The sequence below is a fragment of the Coregonus lavaretus genome (genome assembly GCF_964263955.1).
Source record: "Coregonus lavaretus genome assembly, contig: HAP1_SCAFFOLD_5453, whole genome shotgun sequence".
Classification (NCBI taxonomy): Eukaryota; Metazoa; Chordata; class Actinopteri; order Salmoniformes; family Salmonidae; genus Coregonus; species Coregonus lavaretus.
Window position 1 is genome coordinate 15,919 of NW_028163740.1, and position 24,099 is coordinate 40,017.

The window sequence follows — 24,099 nt, forward strand, 5'->3', positions numbered from 1 at the left end:
ACATTCTAAATAAGAGAATTCATCTTTGGCTAGGGGCATTTATTATTATTATTTTTCTTTAGCCCGTCTGTCCACCTCTGGACCAAACCAAGTCATCTTCAACAAAAGGGGACAATGTCAATTACAACTGCACTCCAGTGTTCAGTCTTTTTCTAATAAGAAACACATGATAAAAAAAAAAGAAATAAAAAAAAAGAAGCCTTCATAGTTACATCTTCATTCATGGGTCAAACCAAAGAGAGTCTCTCTCTCCTGACAACTTCATTCATGGGTCAAACCAAAGAGAGTCTCTCTCTCCTGACAACTTCATTCATGGGTCAACCCAAAGAGAGTCTCTCTCTCCTGACAACTTCATTCATTGGTCAACCCAAAGAGAGTCTCTCTCTCCTGACAACTTCATTCATGGGTCAAACCAAAGAGAGTCTCTCTCCTGACAACTTCATTCATGGGTCAAACCAAAGAGAGTCTCTCTCTCCTGACATCTTCATTCATGGGTCAAACCAACGAGAGTCTCTCTCTCCTGACAACTTCATTCATGGGTCAAACCAAAGAGAGTCTCTCTCTCCTGACAACTTCATTCATGGGTCAAACCAAAGAGAGTCTCTCTCTCCTCACAACTTCATTCATGGGTCAACCCAAAGAGAGTCTCTCTCTCCTGACATCTTCATTCATGGGTCAAACCAAAGAGAGTCTCTCTCTCCTGACATCTTCATTCATGGGTCAAACCAAAGAGAGTCTCTCTCCTGACAACTTCATTCATGGGTCAAACCAAAGAGAGTCTCTCTCTCCTGACAACTTCATTCATGGGTCAAACCAAAGAGAGTCTCTCTCTCCTGACATCTTCATTCAAGGGTCAAACCAAAGAGTGTCTCTCTCTCCTGACAACTTCATTCATGGGTCAACCCAAAGAGAGTCTCTCTCGTGTGACACCCCCCCATGTTTAAAATAACCCTTCATATTAATCAGTTGTCTTTCTTCATAGTCATCATCTGCAGTTGAATCAAAACAATTATTGCCATTAGTCTTAGGGAGACATGATAAAAACAGATTCTTCTACGAACGAATTAACAGTTATCTTCTTTTTTTTTTTATTCCATCTTTAAAAAGGAAAAGTGTTCCAGAGCTCCGGTGAACGGTTTCTAGAGATGTGACATCACAGGCCTCCCTTTGATCCCTGTCTGCCGCGCTCCACAGCAGCTGAGAGGGGGAACTCAGAAGAAGATGACATCCTCCTTGTGTAGGTCCTCAGTGCTCCCGAATGGAGGAGGCAGGCTGAGGCCGTGGACAGGGGCCTGTGCTGGAGTGGGGTTAGGGCTCTGGGTGTGGAGGGGGTTAGGAGGCTGGAGCTGGGTGTAGAGGGGGTTAGGAGCCTGGGGCTGGGTTTGGGTGTGCAGGGGGTTGGAGGCCTGACTGGGGGGCTTCTGTAGGCTGGCGGGCAGGTTCTCTGTGGGGGAAAGAGAGCCAGAGAGAGAGCATTCAGCCATTTGGTTTTAGATAGGGGTAGTGGTGGGTGGGTGTGTGTGTGTGTGTGCTACCTGTCGAGTGCAGGGACTGGGAGTGGACTAGGGTGTTTGGAAGCTGCTGGTTAGGGCTGATGGAGCGCTTGGCTTTCAGAGCGCCATCCTCTCTGGCTGACAACTTCATAGGCAGCATCTGCTTCATATCCACAGAGGCTGGGAGAGGGGGGGAGAGAAAGCGACAGGGAGAGAGAGGGGGGGGGAGGGAGGCAGAGAAGAGGAGAGTGGTAGAAAAAGAGAGTGCAATAAAGACAGTGAGAAAGAGTGAGAAAAGAGGAGATTCCCATTACATTGCCATTACATTGCCATTGCAGTGTTTTATTGGCCTGAGTCCAGGAGCCATCCAGTTCACAGCAGCTAATGTGATCATGATGCAGAGTCATTAGGATCAGTAAGGCCAGAGTCCTGATACAGCCGAGGTTATGTCAACCTAACGTGTTTTCACAAGCCAGGGTGCATAAATCCCACTGTTTCGACCAGAGCACCACTACACAGGGCAGGCAGGGTTCTCTTTGTACTGTGGCAGAAAGTGTCTGGCTCAGACGCTTCAGGACAGCGGTCACGTGTGTCTGGCTCAGACGCTTCAGGACAGCGGTCACGTGTGTCTGGCTCAGACGCTTCAGGACAGCGGTCACGTGTGTCTGGCTCAGACGCTTCAGGACAGCGGTCACGTGTGTCTGGCTCAGACGCTTCAGGACAGCGGTCACGTGTGTCTGGCTCAGACGCTTCAGGACAGCGGTCACGTGTGTCTGGCTCAGACGCTTCAGGACAGCGGTCACGTGTGTCTGGCTCAGACGCTTCAGGACAGCGGTCACGTGTGTCTGGCTCAGACGCTTCAGGACAGCGGTCACGTGTGTCTGGCTCAGACGCTTCAGGACAGCGGTCACGTGTGTCTGGCTCAGACGCTTCAGGACAGCGGTCACGTGTGTCTGGCTCAGACGCTTCAGGACAGCGGTCACGTGTGTCTGGCTCAGACGCTTCAGGACAGCGGTCACGTGTGTCTGGCTCAGACGCTTCAGGACAGCGGTCACGTGTGTCTGGCTCAGACGCTTCAGGACAGCGGTCACGTGTGTCTGGCTCAGACGCTTCAGGACAGCGGTCACGTGTGTCTGGCTCAGACGCTTCAGGACAGCGGTCACGTGTGTCTGGCTCAGACGCTTCAGGACAGCGGTCACGTGTGTCTGGCTCAGACGCTTCAGGACAGCGGTCACGCTTCAGGACAGCGGTCACGCTTCAGGACAGCGGTCACGTGTGTTTGCGAGGCAGACTTTAACCTACATAGTCAGACTTTACTAGCGCATGGCGTGCTACCGTTTACTTTTATTGGCATTTCCTGAGCTCAACAAAGATCAAAATTAGATCAATCAACATTACATCATAGCTCAACATTAAATCAACATTAGATCAACATTAGATCATAGATCAACATTAAATCAACAATAGATCATAGATCAACATTAGACCAACATTAGATCAACATTAGATCAACATTAGGGAGTGTCCTGCTATCCTACTGCAGGGTTCAATACTTCCGTAGTGTATGCTACTACTAACTGGTGTGTTGCGGCTGGTCTTACCTGTGCTGTCGGTGCGGTGGGAGGCCTTGGCACTCTTTGAACTCTTTGAGCTCAGCACTGCCAGCTTGGTGGGGATCTGCTGCTGGACGCCCACCTGCTTGTGCTGCTGGTTGGTGGTGCTGCACAGGTGGAGCGGCACCTCCTTCTTCACCGGCAGCGCCGTGGCGTTGGCGCTGGTGCTCTGACCCCGAGGCAGAACCTCGGGACGCTCCAGGTAGTCTGAGGGCGCCACCGAGTGGCTGGGACGCACCAGGGCCTTCTGGGGGAGGGGGAGGGTGTGGGAGAAGTCTGATCCGACGCTGCTGCCCACGCCCAGCAGGAGTCCCCCGTTTAGACTGCCAGAGAGGGGCATCACCTGGGAGGGGGAAAGGGAGAGCATTCATTCATTCATGCATGCATTCATTAATTCAGCAAAAACCAAGCCATGAGGTCAAAGGCATTGTCCGAAGAGCTCCGAGACAGGATTGTGTCAAGGCACAGATCTGGGGAAGGGTAACAAAACATTTCAAGGCTGAACTCTTTTGGCCTGAATGCCAAACGTCACGTCTGGAGGAAACCTGCCACCATCCCTACGGTGAAGCATGGTGGTGGCAGCATCATGCTGTGGGGATGCTTTTCAGCGGCAGGGACTGGGAGACTAGTCAGGATCTAAGGAAAGATGAACGGCGCAAAGTACAGAGAGATCCTTGATGAAAACCAGCTCCAGAGCGCTCAGGACCTCAGACTGGGGCGAAGGTTCACCTTCCAATAGGACAACGACCCTAAGCAACAGCCAAAACAACGCAGGAGTGGCTTCGGGACAAGTCTCTGAATTTTTGGGGATAGTTTATTAGGATCCCCATTAGCTGTTGCAAAAGCAGCAGCTACTCTTCCTGGGGTCCACACAAAACATGAAACATGACATAACACAGAACATTAATAGACAAGAACAGCTCAAGGACAGAAATACGTAATTAAAAAAAAAAGGCACACGTTGCCTACATATCAATACATACACAAACTATCTAGGTCAAATAGGGGAGAGGCGTTGTGCCGTGAGGTGTTGCTTTATCTGTTTTTTGAAACCAGGTTTGCTGTTTATTTGAGCAATATGAGATGGAACAGAGTTCCATGCAATAATGGCTCTATATAATACTGTACACTTTCTTGAATTTGTTCTGGATTTGAGGACTGTGAAAAGACCCCTGGTGGCATGTCTAGTGGGGTAAGTTTGTGTGTCAGAGCTGTGTGTAAGTTGACTATGCAAACAATGTCCTTGAGTGGCCCAGCCAGAGCCCGGACTTGAACCCGATCGAACATCTCTGGAGAGACCTGAAAATAGCTGTGCAGTGACGCTCCCCATCCAACCTGACAGAGCTTGAGAGGATCTGCAGAGAAGAATGGGAGAAACTCCTCAAAAACAGGTGTGCCAAGCTTGTAGCGTCATACCAAAGAAGACGAGGCTGTAATCGCTGCCAAAGGCGCTTCAACAAAGTACTGAGTAAAGGGTCTGAATACTTACGTAAATGGGATATTTCCATTTTTATTTCTCTAATATATTTGCAAAAATGTCTAAAAACCTGTTTTTGCTTCGTCATTATGGGGTATTGTGTGTAGATTGATGAGAAACCCCCCCCAATTAAATCTATTTTAGAATAAGGCTGTAACGATAAAAAAATTGGAAAAATTCAAGGGGTCTGAATACTTTCCGAATGCACTGCATACACAAAAGATTAACAACATAAAATTGGAGGATGAGAAGCCATTTTGAGTCACATGTGCAAGTAGTTTCAAAAAGTTCAAATCAGGATATAGATATTTGAGTTTCATGTAGGACAATTACATTGCTTTAGATTGAGGTTGCAAATGAGAATACCGCTGTCATGGAACTTGTGGTAACAACATAAGGACAGTACTGTTGTCATGGAACTTGTGGTAACAACATAAGGACAGTACTGTTGTCATGGAACTTGTGGTAACAAAATAAGGACAGTGCTGTTGTCATGGAACTTGTGGTAACAACATAAGGACAGCACTGTTGTCATGGAACTTGTGGTAACAACATAAGGACAGTACTGTTGTCATGGAACTTGTGGTAACAACATAAGGACAGTACTGTTGTCATGGAACTTGTGGTAACAACATAAGGACAGTACTGTTGTCATGGAACTTGTGGTAACAACATAAGGACAGTACTGTTGTCATGGAACTTGTGGTAACAACATAAGGACAGTACTGTTGTCATGGAACTTGTGGTAACAACATAAGGACAGTACTGTTGTCATGGAACTTGTGGTAACAACATAAGGACAGTACTGTTGTCATGGAACTTGTGGTAACAACATAAGGACAGTACTGTTGTCATGGAACTTGTGGTAACAACATAAGGACAGTACTGTTGTCATGGAACTTGTGGTAACAACATAATAGAATAGTTTGCTGATCTCTGTTCTATGTCTCTGACCTAACTGGGTTTGCCATGTAAATTGGATCCCTCTTGCGTTGGCATTTTATGTTTGTGCACGGCAGCCATGGTTTGCAGTGTGCAGCGAGAGCGAGAGCACTGCTTGTTATGTTTAAATGACTAGTGAGGTATCTTTGAACCCTGCTTCTAAAAGGGCCAGCCCAGCACCCGGCGCCAGCAGCATCTTAGCTGAGCACTTGAGGAGGTGCAGAGCCGCTGTGGCATTAAGGAAACACAATCTGTTGAAGAGCAGGGTATTTATGGGATAAAAGTGAAATCAGAAACACATGCTACGGTTTCTGCTGAGCAGGCAGTTTGGAACAGGCTTTGATGTGCTCTCAGAGAGAAGCACACTATGGTATAATGCTGCTCACACAACGACAGGAAAAACATGATTTCTCTCTCTCTCACACACACACACACACACACACACACACACACACGCCCTGGCAGATTTGCACTAGCAGGGAGCTGCTGCAGCCGCTCTCTCATGACATTACAGGGTAGCTCAGAACACTGTCTGCACTATCACACTAATAACCAACTTTGAGGAAAGTTGAGTGAAGCAGCAAAGCGTAGGAGGTGGTATTATGCCAATAAACCATATCAGTTTATTGTCCAGCCGGCCCTCCGCCATGTATCTTAGGCCAGTGAGTGTCTGTGAGAACCTGTGCAGTGACAGACAGTTCAGCTCCAGTTTGATTGATGAGTGTGGAGGAGGAGATGGGATACCAGGGTCTGGGTCCCAGGAGGGCTGGGCTAGGAAGCAGATGTGTCCAGCTGTATTAGGGGGCTTTCCCTGCCTGCTGTATTAGGGGGCTTTCCCTGCCTGCTAGCAGCTACTGTGACAACCAGGGCATGACCAGGCAGCACAGGGCAAGGGGCCCCGTGTGAGGGGTGGAAGGGATGACGGGAGACGTCATGTGTGTCAGTCGGTCACGCTTAGTCAGTGTGTAGGAGAATAAGTCTGAGTGGGTGTGTGAGGCTGAGTGTGTGGGTATGTGAGGCTGAGTGAGTGGGTATGTGAGGCTGAGTGAGTGGGTATGTGAGGCTGAGTGAGTGGGTATGTGAGGCTGAGTGTGTGGGTATGTGAGGCTGAGTGTGTGGGTATGTGAGGCTGAGTGTGTGGGTATGTGAGGCTGAGTGTGTGGGTATGTGAGGCTGAGTGTGTGGGTATGTGAGGCTGAGTGTGTGGGTATGTGAGGCTGAGTGAGTGGGTATGTGAGGCTGAGTGTGTGTATGCACGTCTGTTTGTGCATACACACACACACTCAGCCTCACTGAACACTGCAGCCTGCTCAGCTCTGCAGGATGGAGGGTTGTTTGTGTTAATAGACCCCCCCATCCCCCCCCACAAGGAAGTGCCCCGAGGTAATAACTCAGATGTGCACAGTGGGGTTCTGTGCTGCTCTCCCTCTCTCCCTCCATCACTCTTTCAACATTCACCCCCCCCCCCCCCCCCACGCACACAGACGTTCCATTGTTTCCTTCCCAAGGTGCCCATGGTAAACATATGGTAAATACAGGGTTTCCAGGGGTAAAATACAGGGGCACAAAGACTTGACTGACAGCACATAAACAATTAGGAATGGCTGGGTTCCAGCTGTTCTATTAATGATAGGGTGTTGCACAGCCTGCCTGTTGGCCGGCTAATTATACATTATGGCTTTTTCCTCATCATCAGACTCCTTGGATACTTATCGTCAGCACATATTCAGCAGCTGAGACAGTTGGGTTTCCTGTTTCCGTATACACAATGCCTTGGGAAGGGGGCTGCGATCCCCTAACCCAAATAGCTAGCAGGGCTTATTCCTGTTCCAAGCAGGAGGGCCTAACTTGACTGCTCCCAAAAAAAAAAAAAAAGGGAACAGAAATGCTCATAGTTCTAGCACTCCCACTCTGGCCGAAACCAACATTTATTTAAAGACACAAAACGCCTTAGAAATCATCCTCTTCTCAGTCTAAACGTAGGCTACATAATTCAGAGTGTGGTCAGAGTTGAGCACTGCACACTAACATGGGATTGCTAATACTCAAGGCAACAGAATGTGTGCCCTGAGGATAGCAGGTCTGGTGTGAGCGAGTACAGGTTTACAGACCTGATGTACGGAACATAACAGTTATTACCTGGAGGAGAGGAAGTGACTAAGAGGCCTGGACACCAGAGGCCTGGACACCAGAGGCCTGGACACCAGAGGCCTGGACACCAGAGGCCTGGACACCAGAGGCCTGGACACCAGAGGCCTGGACACCAGAGGCCTGGACAGAGGGAGCCGTAGCACCACTCAGACAGTCTGTCTGACAGACCACAACAACACTGTCAGAAAGCCACATCATATCACAGAGTCCGACCAGGAAGTGCAGAAGGTTTCAATCCCAGCGTCCACCCTTCCCACTGTGTCTCCCACCTCCAATTTCCTCCCTGTCTGGATAAACGTCAATATACCAAAAACTAAATATAGAGAAAAAGTAGGAACAGGAGGCAGAGAGGACATGGAGTTGATGACCACATGGATTGATAATGGAGTGGATATTGTGATAGAAACATTTTCTAAGTCCTTTTACATAGTAAGAAGAGTGGACTCACTGCACAGGAGTAGGTACTGTAGCACTCTGACCCGCCTGAGTGATGCCACAGGAGCGCTTGTATCGTATGCCAGCAAGCTCACCACACATCACCTAGCTACTGTGATATAGTGGGGTGGTGAGGAAGAATGAATCATGCCATTTCACAAAAGATAATACACTGACTACAGTGAGACGTCAGACATGAGACCAAGCCTTGGGGGTCAGGGTAAGAAGTACAGTTCTGGCGTCACGCAGCGATCCTTTTACTTAATCAAAACACTGCACTAAAGGTGTCTAAGTTAAGAGTGCAGAGGAAAGTGTGCAGGTATGCAGACATACTGATAACCTTTACAGCAGTGGAGGCTCCTCAGAGGAGGAAGGGGAGGATCATCCTACTCAGTGAATTTCAGAAAAATGTAAATAGTCAAACATTTAAAAAAAAGTTATCCTTTTTAGATAAAACTAGACTAAATATATTCACGTCACCAAATAACTGATTAAAACCCAATGTTTTGCAATTAAAAGGTCTACAGTTACCTCTACAGCACTCTCTGTGGTAGCACCATGGTGTAGCTGGAGGACAGCTAGCTTCCGTCCTCCTCTGGGTACATTGACTTTAATACAAAACCTAGGAGGCTCATGGTTCTCTCCCCCTTCCATAGACTTGCACAGTAATTATGACAACTTTCTTTCTTTTCTTAGTTTAACTTTCACTTACTTAGCTAGCTAATGCAGCTAATTTAGCCTACTCAACAACCTGACTCAAACAGAGAGGAATGCTATTTATGTTAGCTAGCTGGCTAAGGCTATGCAACACTGCAACTCTTCCAAGTCAAGGTAAGCATTCGGTTGTATTAATTTATTGCCACCGGGGCCTGCCGGTGTTACTGCTAAACTGCTTGCTGTACACTGTACTGCGTGATCGTACACATGGATTGGATTGTGGGTTTACTAACGTGTTAGTTCTAGTTTGTTGATTATAACGTTAATATGGTGACAACGATGTAGGATGTGTAGCTGTTATGGTATGAAGGTTTGGCTTAGTGAGGTCATTGCGCCTGGTCTCAGACAGCTGTTGTGCTGTGCACTGAAGTCCACAAGCAAAGGGATAAGGTGAGAGGATTAGAGTGCATATATCCGAGAAGGAATTCTAGAACGAGCGAAGTGATGATGCTGTGTGGCTGCTATAAAAGTGAACTGTGTGTTGCGGGTGATCAGGGGTGTATTCATTCTGCCAATTCTTTTGCATAAAGTTTCTTACAACAGAAGCAAACGGAATGAAACGGAGCAGGACCTACCTGAATTTGTCCAATAGAAACTGTTGTTTTAGTTGCAAAAACGTAAAGATTTGCAACTGTTTGGACTAATGATAATACCCAAGACCAGCTAGATGCAGGCAAGAGTGTGCAGGGCAGTATTGAATGCGTCACTGTCACCTTGATTACTCCAATTTGTCTCTCGACCTGTGCACCTACGTTATAAACTTTCATTTGTAGGCTAGGTTGTAGCAACCTCATGATGGGTATAGGGAACATTTGAGTATCATGTAGCAGCCTAAACCTATCGATGTTACAATGAGCTGAGTGAATGGAATATGAATGACAGTCATCCAATATGCTGTGATAGAAATAAGGCCATGATCTTAAAAAAATTAAAATAAATAATCCTCTCATCTTAAACGGCACTGACCGCCACGGTTTCATGGCTTTATCAAATAGCCTATCATCTTTAGCATTCATTTATCATTAGAATGTGGCAATAGGACTTTGGTTCAAAACAACTTTTTATCCTCTAATTATTTTTAATCATTGGAAACTATTTACATTAAAATTTTAGGCATTTAACAGACGCTCTTATCCAGAGCGACTTACAGGAGCAATTAGGGTTAAGTGCCTTGCTCAAGGGCACATAGACAGATTTTTCACCTAGTCAGCTCGGGGATTAGAACCAGCGACCTTTCGGTTACTGGCCCAACGCTCTTAACCACTAAGCTACCTGCCGCCCCATTCAGACCTTGCCTCTGCGGTTTTACGACAGCAGCAGCAGCAGTCTTCACTGCAGAGTTCAGACCCGAGGCCTTTTCCTGTCCCAATAAAAGCACACTGTCCTGTCCACTCCTAGTGGAGTGGGATGAATGACATTCCTTCTGGAGGAGGTAACACTTCCACAATTTATCCAACAGCCATTGTGAAGGGCCTGTGTGCTCAGCCCTGCTGTTGCTGTGGGTGATAGGATAGCTAGCTAGCTAGCTAGCTGGGACATCCCTACCTTAAATCCTAACCCAAACCAGGAGACGTTCTCAGGAAGCAGCCATTCAAACTTGCCATTCACCAGTTTTTCAAGCTTAATAATGTCAAATTAGGTTTGGTACTCAACAAAGAATGGAGTGTCGATGAGCAACTATTGTAATTACTGGTGTCCCGGCCGTATGTTTTTATCCAAAAAAGGACTAATTAAAAAGTTATACGCAGCCGAAAAAAATGCATTTTCTGGAAATAATCTAAGTATTGTTTTTGAGCAAGTGAGCATGCGCCAAATCCACTTTATCTGCACCTCATTACTGCCACCAGAGATCTGTATATAAATGTCTCCGCCCTAACAATGGGAGTCGTTGTCCCAAACGGTTGAAGACAAACGTAGGTCCAAAAATAAGCCCATAGAAACGCATGGGGCTTTATTTTGGACTGATGTTGGCTTCACTTCTCCCTCTCTGCTGCCACCCACAGGTCGACTGATTCAGCAGCAGGAAAGGTCATTTATTTTTTAAATCACGTACAGTGTAAGAACGTCATATTAATCTGTTGTTTCACCCTCGCTACACGGAATGCTATAATATTTCATGTAAGTACATGAAGTAGCCAATACAGGACATGTTTTTACAGTGATGGTATATTTCTAGATGGGCTTTATTTCGTGTATTTTAATTCCATTATTAATATCGCAGGATGTGCAGATGAGGTGGATTTGGCACATGCGCACTTGCTCAAAAACATTACTTAGATCCAGAAAAGGCATTTCTTTGTTTGCATGTAACTTTATTTCGACCTTTTCTGGAAGTACATGCGGCCGGGATGGCAGTAATGACGATAGTTGCTTAGCAAAACTCCATTCTTTGGTAAGTACCGAACGTATTCTGCCATGATTAAGCTTGAAAAGCTGGTGAATGGCTGCTTCCTGGGCTTAAAGGGATACTTTGGGATTTTGGCAATGAGACCCTATGTATACATACAGTTGAAGTCGGAAGTTTACATACCCTTAGGTTATGATCATTAAAACTCGTTTTTCAACCACTACACAAATGTCTTGTTAACAAACTATAGTTTTGGCAAGTCGGTTAGGACATCTACTTTGTGCATGACAAGTAATTTTTCCAACAATTGTTTACAGACAGATTATTTCACTTATAATTCACTGTATCACAATTCCAGTGGGTCAGAAGTTTACATACACTAAGTTGATTGTGCCTTTAAACAGCTTGGAAAATTCCAGAAAATGATGTCATGGCTTTAGAAGCTTCTGATAGGCTAATTGACATAATTTGAGTCAATTGGAGGTGTACCTGTGGATGTATTTCAAGGCCTACCTTCAAACTCAGTGCCTCTTTGCTTGACATCATGGGAAAATCAAAAGAAATCAGCCAAAATTTGTAGACCTCCACAAGTCTGGTTCATCCTTGGGAGCAATTTCCAAACGCCTGAAGGTACCACGTTCATCTGTACAAACAATAGTATGCAAGTCTAAACACCATGGGACCACACAGCCATCATACCGCTCAGGAAGGAGACGCGTTCTGTCTCCTAGAGATGAACGTACATTGGTGCTGGAGGAAACAGGTACAAAAGTATCTATATCCACAGTAAAACGAGTCCTATATCGACATAACCTGAAAGGCCGCTCAGCAAGGAAGAAGCCACTGCTCCAAAACCTCCATAAAAAAGACAGACTACGGTTTGCAACTGCACATGGGGACAAAGATCTTACTTTTTGGAGAAATGTCCTCTGGTCTGATGAAACAAAAATAGAACTGTTTGCCCATAATGACCATCGTTATGTTTGGAGGGAAAAGGGGGACCTTGCAAGCCGAAGAACACCATCCCAACCATGAAGCAAGGGGGTGGCAGCATCATGCTGTGGGGGCGCTTTGCTGCAGGAGGGACTGGTGCACTTCACAAAGTGTTAAACAAAATAAAATATATGTTATACTTGAGATTCTTCAAATAGCCACCATTTGCTTTGATGACAGCTTTGCACACTCTTGGCATTCTCTCAACCAGCTTCACCTGGAATGCTTTTCCAACAGTCATGAAGGAGTTCCCACATTCGCTGAGCACTTGTAGGCTGCTTTTCCTTCACTCTGTGGTCCGACTCGTCCCAAACCATCACAATTGGGTTGAGGTCGGGGGATTGTGGAGGCCAGGTCATCTGATGCAGCACTCCATCACTCTCCTTCTTGGTAAAATAGCCCTTACACAGCCTGGAGGTGTGTTGGGTCATTGTCCTGTTGAAAAACAAATGATAGTCCCACTAAGCCCAAACCTGATGGGACGGCATATCGCTGCAGAATGCTGTGGTAGCCATGCTGGTTAAGTGTGCCTTGAATTCATAATAAATCACAGACAGTGTCACCAGCAAAGCACCCCCACACCATAACACCACCTCCTCCATGTTTTACGTTGGGAACTTCACATGCGGAGATCATCCGTTCACCCACACCGCGTCTCACAAAGCCAAGGCGGCTGGAACCAAAAATCTCCAATTTGGACTCCAGACCACAGGACAAATTTCCACCGGTCTAATGGCCATTGCTCGTGTTTCTTGGCCCAAGCAATTATCTTCTTCTTATTGGTGTCCTTTAGTAGTGGTTTATTTGCAGCAATTCGACCATGAAGGCCTGATTCACACAGTCTCCTCTGAAAAGTTGATGTTGAGATGTGTCTGTTACTTGAACTCTGTGAAGCATTTATTTGGGCTGCAATTTCTGAGGCTGGTAACTCTAATGAACTTATCCTCTGCAGCAGAGGTAACTCTGGGTCTTCCATTCCAGTGGCGGTCCTCATGAGAGCCAGTTTCATCATAGCGCTTGATGGTTTTTGCGACTGCACTTGAATAAACTTTAAAAGTTCTTAAAATGTCCCGTATTGACTGACCTTCATGTCTTAACCTCCCGAGTGGCGCAGTGGTCTAAGGCACTGCATCACAGTGCTAGCTGTGCCACTAGAGATCCTGGTTTGAATCCAGGCTCTGTCGTAGCCGGCCGCGACCGGGAGACCCATGGGGCGGCGCACAATTGGCCTAGCGTCGTCCAGGGTAGGGGAGGGAATGGCCGGCAGGGATGTAGCTCAGTTGGTAGAGCATGGCGTTTGCAACGCCAGGGTTGTGGGTTTGATTCCCACAGGGGGCCAGTATGAAAAATACAAAAAATAATGTATGCACTCACTAACTGTAAGTCGCTCTGGATAAGAGCGTCTGCTAAATGACTAAAATGTAAATGTTAAAGTAATGATGGACTGTTGTTTCTCTTTGCTTATTTGAGCTGTTCTTGACATAATATGGACTTGATATTTTACCAAATAGGGCTATCTTCTGTATATCCCCCCCTACCTTGTCAAAACACAATTGTTTGGCTCAAACGCATGAGGAAAAAAATGCCACAAATTACCTTTTAAGAAGGCACAGATGTTAATTGAAATGTATTCCAGGTGACTATCTTATGAATCTGATTGAGAGAATGCCAAGAGTGCACAAAGCTGTCATCAAGGCAAAGGGTGGCTATTTGAAGAATCTCAAATATATTTTGATTTGATTAACACTTTTTTGGTTACTACATGATTCCATGTGTGTTATTTTATAGTTTTGATGTCTTCACTATTATTCTACAATGTAAATAAATAGTAAAAAATAAAGAAAAACCCTTGAATGAGTAGGTGTGTCCAAACTTTTGACTGGTAATATATATATATACACACACACATACACATACACACACACACAGTGGGGAGAATAAGTATTTGATACACTGCCGATTTTGCAGGTTTTCCTACTTACAAAGCATGTAGAGGTCTGTAATTTTTATCATAGGTACACTTCAACTGTGAGAGACGGAATCCAGAAAATCACATTGTATGATTTTTAAGTAATTAATTTGCATTTTATTGCATGACATAAGTATTTGATACATCAGAAAAGCAGAACTTAATATTTGGTACAGAAACCTTTGTTTGCAATTACAGAGATCATACGTTTCTTGTAGGTCTTGACCAGGTTTGCACACACTGCAGCAGGGATATTGTCCCATTCCTCCATACAGACCTTCTCCAGATCCTTCAGGTTTCGGGGCTGTCGCTGGGCAATACGGACTTTCAGCTCCCTCCAAAGATTTTCTATTGGGTTCAGGTCTGGAGACTGGCTAGGCCACTCCAGGACCTTGAGATGCTTCTTACGGAGCCACTCCTTAGTTGCCCTGGCTGTGTGTTTCGGGTCGTTGTCATGCTGGAAGACCCAGCCACGACCCATCTTCAATGCTCTTACTGAGGGAAGGAGGTTGTTGGCCAAGATCTCGCGATACATGGCCCCATCCATCCTCCCCTCAATACGGTGCAGTCGTCCTGTCCCCTTTGCAGAAAAGCATCCCCAAAGAATGACGTTTCCACCTCCATGCTTCACGGTTGGGATGGTGTTCTTGGGGTTGTACTCATCCTTCTTCTTCCTCCAAACACGGAGCGTGGAGTTTAGACCAAAAAGCTCTATTTTTGTCTCATTAGACCACATGACCTTCTCCCATTCCTCCTCTGGATCATCCAGATGGTCATTGGCAAACTTCAGACGGGCCTGGACATGCGCTGGCTTGAGCAGGGGGACCTTGCGTGTGCTGCAGGATTTTAATCCATGACGGCGTAGTGTGTTACTAATGGTTTTCTTTGAGACTCACTTCAGGTCATTGATCAAGTCCTGCCGTGTAGTTCTGGGCTGATCCCTCACCTTCCTCATGATCATTGATGCCCCACGAGGTGAGATCTTGCATGGAGCCCCAGACCGAGGGTGATTGACCGTCATCTTGAACTTCTTCCATTTTCTAATAATTGTGCCAACAGTTGTTGCCTTCTCACCAAGCTGCTTGCCTATTGTCCTGTAGCCCATCCCAGCCTTGTGCAGGTCTACAATTGTATCCCTGATGTCCTTACACAGTTCTCTGGTCTTGGCCATTGTGGAGAGGTTGGAGTCTGTTTGATTGAGTGTGTGGACAGGTGTCTTTTATACAGGTAACAAGTTCAAACAGGTGCAGATAATACAGGTAATGAGTGGAGAACAGGAGGGCTTCTTAAAGAAAAACGAACAGGTCTGTGAGAGCCGGAATTCTTACTGGTTGGTAGGTGATCAAATACTTATGTCACGCAATAAAATGCAAATTAATTACTTAAAAATCATACAATGTGATTTTCAGGATTTTTGTTTTAGATTCCGTCTCTCACAGTTGAAGTGTACCTATGATACAAATTACAGACCTCTACATGCTTTGTAAGTAGGAAAACCTGCAAAATTGGCAGTGTATCAAATACTTGTTCTCCCCACTGTATATGCAAAAAAATGTATGGGGGATTGGAAGTGAAGCAGACAATTACATTGATGGAAGCTACAACCTATCTGCAATATTAAAGCTGGGTGCTGTGTATTGTGATAGTTCGCTAGCGGGGTGCTGTGTATTGTGATAGATAGCTAGCTGGGTGATGTGTATTGTGATAGATAGCTAGCTGGGTGCTGTGTATTGTGATAGATAGCTAGCTGGGTGCTGTGTATTGTGATAGTACGCTAGCTGGGTGCTGTGTATTGTGACAGTCAGCTAGCTGGGTGCTGTGTATTGTGATAGTACGCTAGCTGGGTGCTGTGTATTGTGATAGTACGCTAGCTGGGTGATGTGTATTGTGATTGATAGCTAGCTGGGTGCTGTGTATTGTGATAGTTCGCTAGCTGGGTGCTGTGTATTGTGATAGTTCGCTAGCTGGGTGCTGTGTATTGTGATAGTTCGCTAGCTGGGTGCTGTGTATTGTGATAGTTCGCTAGCTGGGTGCTGTGTATTGTGATAGATAGATAGCTGGGTGATGTGTATTGTGATAAATAGCTAGCTGGGTGCTGTGTATTGAGACAGGGCGGCAGGTAGCTTAGTGGGTAAGAGCGTTGTGCCAGTAACCGAAAGGTCGCTGGTTCTAATCCCCAAGCTGACTAGGTGAAAAATCTGTCGATGTGCCCTTAAGCAAGGCACTTAACCCTAATTGCTCCTGTAAGTCGCTCTGGATAAGAGCGTCTGCTAAATGACAAAAAAAAAAAAAAAAAAAAAAACCATTGCCTAAGTGTGATCAGTTGAGATGAGATTTGGGATATTTGAAGAGCAGCCACAACAGTTTAAATAAATACACTTAGGCAAAATGGCTTCCACCATTTTAATGTAGTCAACTGGATGGGACGTCCAACTTCATTGGCTGATCCCTCCTGGTGAACCTGTTGGAGTCATGTCCAACCGCATCATCAGGAGGGATCAGCCAATAGTAAAGAAGAAAATTGACTACTTCAAAATGGAGATTGCATCAACGGAGCTGGCCATGCTGTCACAGACAATCTAATAGCACAGATACAAAGATGAGTCTTCTGTCTATCTCTATGGGGAGAAGAGATCAGTGTGGGTTTCCAAAATGGCTCCTTCTTGGTCGTCACTAGTTACCACAGCCACAAAGTCATAAACCCTGTCTATTTCTACAATTTATCTTCTTAAAATGTGATTTAAAAACTAACCTTAACCCTAACCACACTGCTAACCTTATGCCTAATCTTAAATTAAGACCAAAAAGCTAAAAGAAAATCATGAATGTTTAGGATATAGACAATTTTGACTTTGTGTTTGTGCCATCTAGTGGAAACCCTCATTCTTGGGTCATGGGCTTGATTACTGGGACCGGGCTTGGTAGGTCACCAGATAACTCCAAAGCTTTAGTTGTTAACCACCAATGAGGTGTGGGGTTGGGGCTAGTGTTTTATCCATGTGTGACTGGTGCTGGTTGGATAGCGGAGAGATGCACATGGATATAGGAGGTAAGTGTAATGTGATGTCATCCCCACCTCAATGGTCTTCCTCTTGATCTTCCTCTGCTGCTCCAGGCGTTCCTTCTCCTTGTCCACGGTACGGGTCGACTCCCTCAGTCTCTCCAGATCCTGTTGGTATGTCTCTCTCTGCCTCTCCAGCTCCTCCCTGTCTTCCGCCAGCTTCTCCTCCAGCCTCCTGCACTCCTCCTCTCTCTGCCTCAGCCTCGCCTCCATGTCCTCGGCCTGCAGCCGGTGGCGCTGACGCTCCTTCTCCCAGCGAGCCTGGGGACAAACACAAGGTTCAACTCTACTTCACGCAGACAGGTATAGTGTCTTTTTGCTTCGGAGTGGCTGCGGTTCTGGATTTTCTGGAACCCGAAAATGTTCTGTGGCTAAGGATACTGAGATTTCTGCGCATTTGCGGGATTTTTTGTTGTTGTTGAAGGCATCAAATAGTTGCTTATTGAAACTCCCAAAGTCATCCAATTGTTATATTATATAATACATTTGAAGCAATAGCCTAGCCGTGGGTGGTCAACTATTTCAGCACCGTTTCGCGCTGCTTTTAGACAAGCGTGGGGGCTCGTCTTAATAAATCAATACATTTTCTTTTCACTAAATCTCCGTTTGGATATTGGTTAGGCTACCATTAGGCTGTGGAAATGCTAAGTTGATGTGAGTGTTGCTCATAATCACCTTGTCTAGTCGGCTCAATTATTAGCACTGATTAGCACACATTTTGCCAGAATGTTAAAATGTAGTTTAGCAAGTGGATTATTTTGCTCTTGACTCGCAGTTGCTTAGTAACCTAGGCTCCTGACCAAAAGCCTGTGTCTTAAATCAATCAATGTGATTTTGTTTCACTGAATCTCAAATCTGTATATTTTGTTAATTCCCTGGCTGGGCAAATAAGTGGAGGTGGTATAGTTCATCTGTCACTGATCAGAAACATTTAGCGTGCTATAATGTAGCCTAAATCAAGTGTAGGTCTATTATTTTGGCTTGATCGCATAAAAAGGCAACTCCAAAATCCTGCGGAGGTTGTGAAATATGATCACTAGACTCACATGCTTTTGAAAATATAGATTGTTATTATATTCTCTGGGTATCATGATGAATACACTCTTAAATGTAAGACCCTACGCATGCTCCCTAACAAAGCGGAGTGATGGTAGGAAAGAAGACACTTGGATCCAAAGCATGGGCTTGTCTTGGGCTCAGTTTCAAAATATCACCTTCTTATTATTTTTGGGACAGCGGTTCCACACGTTGCCGTGACGCAAGTTGTGTGGGGAAAAATATTATTTGTATTTGATTGTTATATTTCCTTATATTCTTAGCCTACTATAAAATGTGGTTTGACTGTGATCAGGGCAGCCTACGAGTTTGTTAGTTTAATGAACTGTTGATTTCATTAGCATTGCACAGCCATGTAGCATATAGTCTGTACAGACCAGTAGCAACATTCAACTCAAAATATGACATTCCATTATTTTGAACAAGAAATGATCATGATGATCATGTTAACGTGCTTCCTTTCTTCTAGCATTGTGACGTTGAATCATCTGCACGGCAGAGCTGTGATGAAGACGACCTGGAAGGCTACTATGGAATCAAATGAAGGATGCTTCCATTTCCACTGATTCCCACCCCCACCTGCTCCTGACGGTGCTGCGACTGCAGCTTGTGGAAGCTGGCCATCTCTTCCCTCTGCAGGACCAGAGTCCTCTGTTTCTCCTGCTCCAGGAGCACGTTGCCGCGGTGACGGCCAGGGAAGGAGGCGCGCTCGTTGAGGGAGGCGCGTTGCAGCTCGATGTAGCTGTCCTGCTGGGCGATGATGGCCTGAAGGGGGGGGGGGGGGAGAGGAGAGGGGAGGAGAGATGTGGGTCAACTTCTAGAAAGCGTAAGGCTTGTGGTCACAGACCATAACCAATCAAAAGGCGAGTCTAGCAGTCTCCATGTGATGTCATTTTAACATGCAGACAGACAGGTTTTGGTGTCTAGGCCTGGTAAGTATGGAAGACTTCAGTAACGTTGATGTTCATGGCCCAGTCACACACACAGACAGGACAGGAGAACTACATGCAGTCCCGTTGATTGTTCATGGCCCAGTCACACACACACAGACAGGACAGGACAGGAGGAGAGCTACATTCTAGCATGTATGTGGAGTATGAGCAGTTAAGTGGATGTGGAGAGGTTGTCGAGAGGCTATCTAGGGAAACGTGAGTGTATCTAGGGAAACGTGAGTGTATCTAGGGAAACGTGAGTGTATCTAGGGAAACGTGAGTGTATCTAGGGAAACGTGAGTGTATCTAGGGAAACGTGAGTGTATCTAGGGAAACGTGAGTGTATCTAGGGAAACGTGAGTGTATCTAGGGAAACGTGAGTGTATCTAGGGAAACGTGAGTGTATCTAGGGAAACGTGAGTGTATCTAGGGAAACGTGAGTGTATCTAGGGAAACGTGAGTGCTGTGGTTTTGTTTACCTGCAGGCTGTAGAGTCTCTGGGACAGCATCAGCACCCGGTCAAAGAACTGGTTAAGGCAGAAACAGGAACGTTAGGAAAGAGAAGGTCAACAGACAACTCTAGGTTAGTGCCAGAGACATACAACTGTTTTATACCTATGGTTTGGACACTCTTGGTACACCTTTTAGAGGCCATAATAAAACATGAGGATTGAAGAAGTTTAACAGAGGTTAAAATCCCAAATGAAATGAGCACATCTCCTACCTCAGCCTCAGGGAAGGTGTTGGACCAGATGGTGTTCCAGATGGCTGGAGAGGCCTCTTCCTCCTCCTCATCATCATCAGCCTGTACATCACACAACATTACACATTTTATGACATATCCCATCAGGGATTAAAGTACATATTGATATTAACCTTCACGTGTGATGAGACATAAATCATAACAGGAAGCAGTAGCATTTCCCTAAATAGGAAATTCCTAAGTGATGGAGTAAACCAGCTTCTGCCTTGCCCTAGTCACTAGCTACCCTACTGACTATTGTGTAGGGTGTGTGTGTGTATGTGTGTGTGTGTGTGTGTGTACTTCACCCACCTGTGGCTGCTCCAGGGCCTGGCTAGCCTGGATCTTCTTAAGCTGGGGGTCAGAGCGGCCTTTCTGGTTCCCGTCTCTGGCCTTGTCCCCTCCACTGTGGATCTTCTTCACAATGCCTTCTAACATGCACACACAGACAGAAACGCCTTTTAGATCATAATAAATGATTATATGGACAGCTATTACATCAGCATTCCTGCTCTGAGATGCTTTGTGGATACAGCCCAGAGCAGAGTGGACTCACTCTTGTTGAGGATGATGGGGCTGCTGTCATAGCCCCCAAAGGTGTCTGCTCTCCTGGGCAGAGCCCCGGACCCTGAGCCCTCCGCTGGACGTGGAGCTGGCTCGATCACACCAGAGAGCAACAGGTTCTGAAGACTCTCCACTGGGGAGGGGGAGGCAGGGGGAGAGGGGAGAGAGAGAGAGAGAGAGAGAGAGAGATGGAGGTCAGTAGAGAAAGAGAGAGATGGATTAATAATGTTTTAAGGCTGTCTTTAAGATAGGACAAGAGTAGTGAGGAGCTGACCCCCCTATAGTAACATAGTGAGGAGCTGACCCCCCTATAGTAACATAGTGAGGAGCTGACCCCCCTATAGTAACATAGTGAGGAGCTGACCCCCCTATAGTAACATAGTGAGGAGCTGACCCCCCTCTATAGTAACATAGTGAGGAGCTGACCCCCCTATAGTAACATAGTGAGGAGCTGACCCCCCCTATAGTAACACAGTGAGGAGCTGACCCCCCTATAGTAACATAGTGAGGAGCTGACCCCCCCTATAGTAACATAGTGAGGAGCTGACCCCCCCTATAGTAACATAGTGAGGAGCTGACCCCCCTATAGTAACATAGTGAGGAGCTGACCCCCTCTATAGTAACATAGTGAGGAGCTGACCCCCCCTATAGTAACACAGTGAGGAGCTGACCCCCCTATAGTAACATAGTGAGGAGCTGACCCCCCCTATAGTAACATAGTGAGGAGCTGACCCCCCCTATAGTAACATAGTGAGGAGCTGACCCCCCTATAGTAACATAGTGAGGAGCTGACCCCCCCTATAGTAACATAGTGAGGAGCTGACCCCCCTATAGTAACACAGTGAGGAGCTGACCCCCCTATAGTAACACAGTGAGGAGCTGACCCCCCTATAGTAACACAGTGAGGAGCTGACCCCCCTATAGTAACATAGTGAGGAGCTGACCCCCCTATAGTAACATAGTGAGGAGCTGACCCCCCTATAGTAACATAGTGAGGAGCTGACCCCCCTATAGTAACATAGTGAGGAGCTGACCCCCCTATAGTAACATAGTGAGGAGCTGACCCTCCTATAGTAACATAGTGAGGAGCTGACCCCCCTATAGTAACATAGTGAGGAGCTGACCCCCCCTATAGTAACATAGTGAGGAGCTGACCCCCTCTATAGTAACATAGTGAGGAGCTGACCCCCCCTATAGTAACATAGTGAGGAGCTGACCCCCCTATAGTAACATAGTGAGGAGCTGACCCCCCTATAGTAACATAGTGAGGAGCTGACCCCCCTATAGTAACATAGTGAGGAGCTGACCCCCCTATAGTAACATAGTGAGGAGCTGACCCCCCTATAGTAACATAGTGAGGAGCTGACCCCCCTATAGTAACATAGTGAGGAGCTGACCCCCCTATAGTAACATAGTGAGGAGCTGACCCCCCTATAGTAACATAGTGAGGAGCTGACCCCCCTATAGTAACATAGTGAGGAGCTGACCCCCCTATAGTAACATAGTGAGGAGCTGACCCCCCTATAGTAACACAGTGAGGAGCTGACCCCCCTATAGTAACATAGTGAGGAGCTGACCCCCCTATAGTAACATAGTGAGGAGCTGACCCCCCTATAGTAACATAGTGAGGAGCTGACCCCCCCTATAGTAACATAGTGAGGAGCTGACCCCCCTATAGTAACATAGTGAGGAGCTGACCCCCCTATAGTAACATAGTGAGGAGCTGACCCCCCTATAGTAACATAGTGAGGAGCTGACCCCCCCTATAGTAACATAGTGAGGAGCTGACCCCCCTATAGTAACATAGTGAGGAGCTGACCCCCCTATAGTAACATAGTGAGGAGCTGACCCTCCTATAGTAACATAGTGAGGAGCTGACCCCCCTATAGTAACATAGTGAGGAGCTGACCCCCCTATAGTAACATAGTGAGGAGCTGACCCCCCCTATAGTAACATAGTGAGGAGCTGACCCCCCTATAGTAACATAGTGAGGAGCTGACCCCCCTATAGTAACATAGTGAGGAGCTGACCCCCCTATAGTAACATAGTGAGGAGCTGACCCCCCTATAGTAACATAGTGAGGAGCTGACCCCCCCTATAGTAACACAGTGAGGAGCTGACCCCCCTATAGTAACATAGTGAGGAGCTGACCCCCCCTATAGTAACATAGTGAGGAGCTGACCCCCCTATAGTAACATAGTGAGGAGCTGACCCCCCTATAGTAACATAGTGAGGAGCTGACCCCCCTATAGTAACATAGTGAGGAGCTGACCCCCCTATAGTAACATAGTGAGGAGCTGACCCCCCTATAGTAACATAGTGAGGAGCTGACCCCCCTATAGTAACATAGTGAGGAGCTGACCCCCCTATAGTAACATAGTGAGGAGCTGACCCCCCTATAGTAACATAGTGAGGAGCTGACCCCCCCTATAGTAACATAGTGAGGAGCTGACCCCCCTATAGTAACATAGTGAGGAGCTGACCCCCCTATAGTAACATAGTGAGGAGCTGACCCCCCTATAGTAACATAGTGAGGAGCTGACCCCCCTATAGTAACATAGTGAGGAGTTTTTCTTTCTTTCTCATCAATCTACACACAATACCCCATAACGACAAAGCAAAAACAGGTTTTTAGACATTTTTGCACAACAAAAACGGAAATATTTAATTTACATAAGTTGTCGTTGGCAGCGATTACAGCCTGGTGTCTTCTTGGCTATGTTCCTACAAGCTTAGCACACATGTATTGGGGGAGTTTCTCCCAGATACTCTCAAGTTCTGTCAGGTTGGATGGGGAGCGTCGCTGCACAGCTATTTTCAGGTCTCTCCACCAAAGGCCTGATTGGTGGAGTGCTGCAGAGATGGTTGTCCTTCTGGAAGGTTCTCCCATCTCCACAGAGGAACTCTAGAGCTCTGTCAGAGTGACTATCGGGTTCTTGGTCACCTCCCTGACCAAGGACCTTCTCCCCCGATAGCTCACTTTGGCCGGGCGGCCAGCTCTAGGAAGAGTCTTGGTGGTTCTAAACTTCTTCCATTTAAGAATGATGGAGGCCACTGTGTTCTTGGGGACCTTCAATGCTGAATAAATGTTTAGGTACCCTTCCCCAGATCTGTGCGTCGACACAATCCTGTCTCGGAGCTCTACAGACAATTCCTTCGACCTCATGGCTTGGTTTTTGCTCTGACATGCACTGTCAACTGAGGGACCTTATATAGACAGGTGTGTGCCTTTCCAAATCATGTCCAATCAATTGAACTTACCACAGGTGGACTCCAATAATCAAGTTGTAGAAACATCTCAAGGATGACCAATGGAAACAGGATCCACCTGGGCTAAATTTTGAGTCTCATAGCAAAGAGTCTGAATATTTATGTAAATAAGGTATCTGTTTATTTGTAATACATTTGCAAACATTTCTAAAAGCCTGTTTTCTCTTTGTCATTATGGGGTTTTGTGTGTAGATTGATGAAGATTTCTATTTATTTAATCAATTTTAGAATAAGGCTGTAACGTAACAAAATGTGGAAAAAGTCAAGGGGTCTGAAAACTTTCAGAATTCACTGTAAATAAAGCGTGATTTGATTTCAATGATTTGTGAATAAGTTT

The 24,099-nt window shown here is 46.1% G+C and overlaps 1 protein-coding gene across 1 annotated transcript; it reads right to left on the reverse strand.

The window, feature by feature from the left end:
* Nucleotides 1-1,093: 1,093 nt before the first annotated feature.
* LOC311117823 (rho guanine nucleotide exchange factor 18-like) lies at nucleotides 1,094-20,625 on the reverse strand (the record flags this gene model as incomplete). The annotated part of the gene is made up of 9 exons (XM_084192731.1): nucleotides 1,094-1,444; nucleotides 1,536-1,673; nucleotides 3,095-3,449; nucleotides 17,214-17,459; nucleotides 18,834-19,019; nucleotides 19,666-19,713; nucleotides 19,911-19,991; nucleotides 20,241-20,359; nucleotides 20,485-20,625. Coding segments are annotated over 9 exons (1,547 nt in total), but the record flags the coding sequence as incomplete, so codon positions are not given.
* Between the last annotated feature and the right edge of the window lie 3,474 nt (nucleotides 20,626-24,099).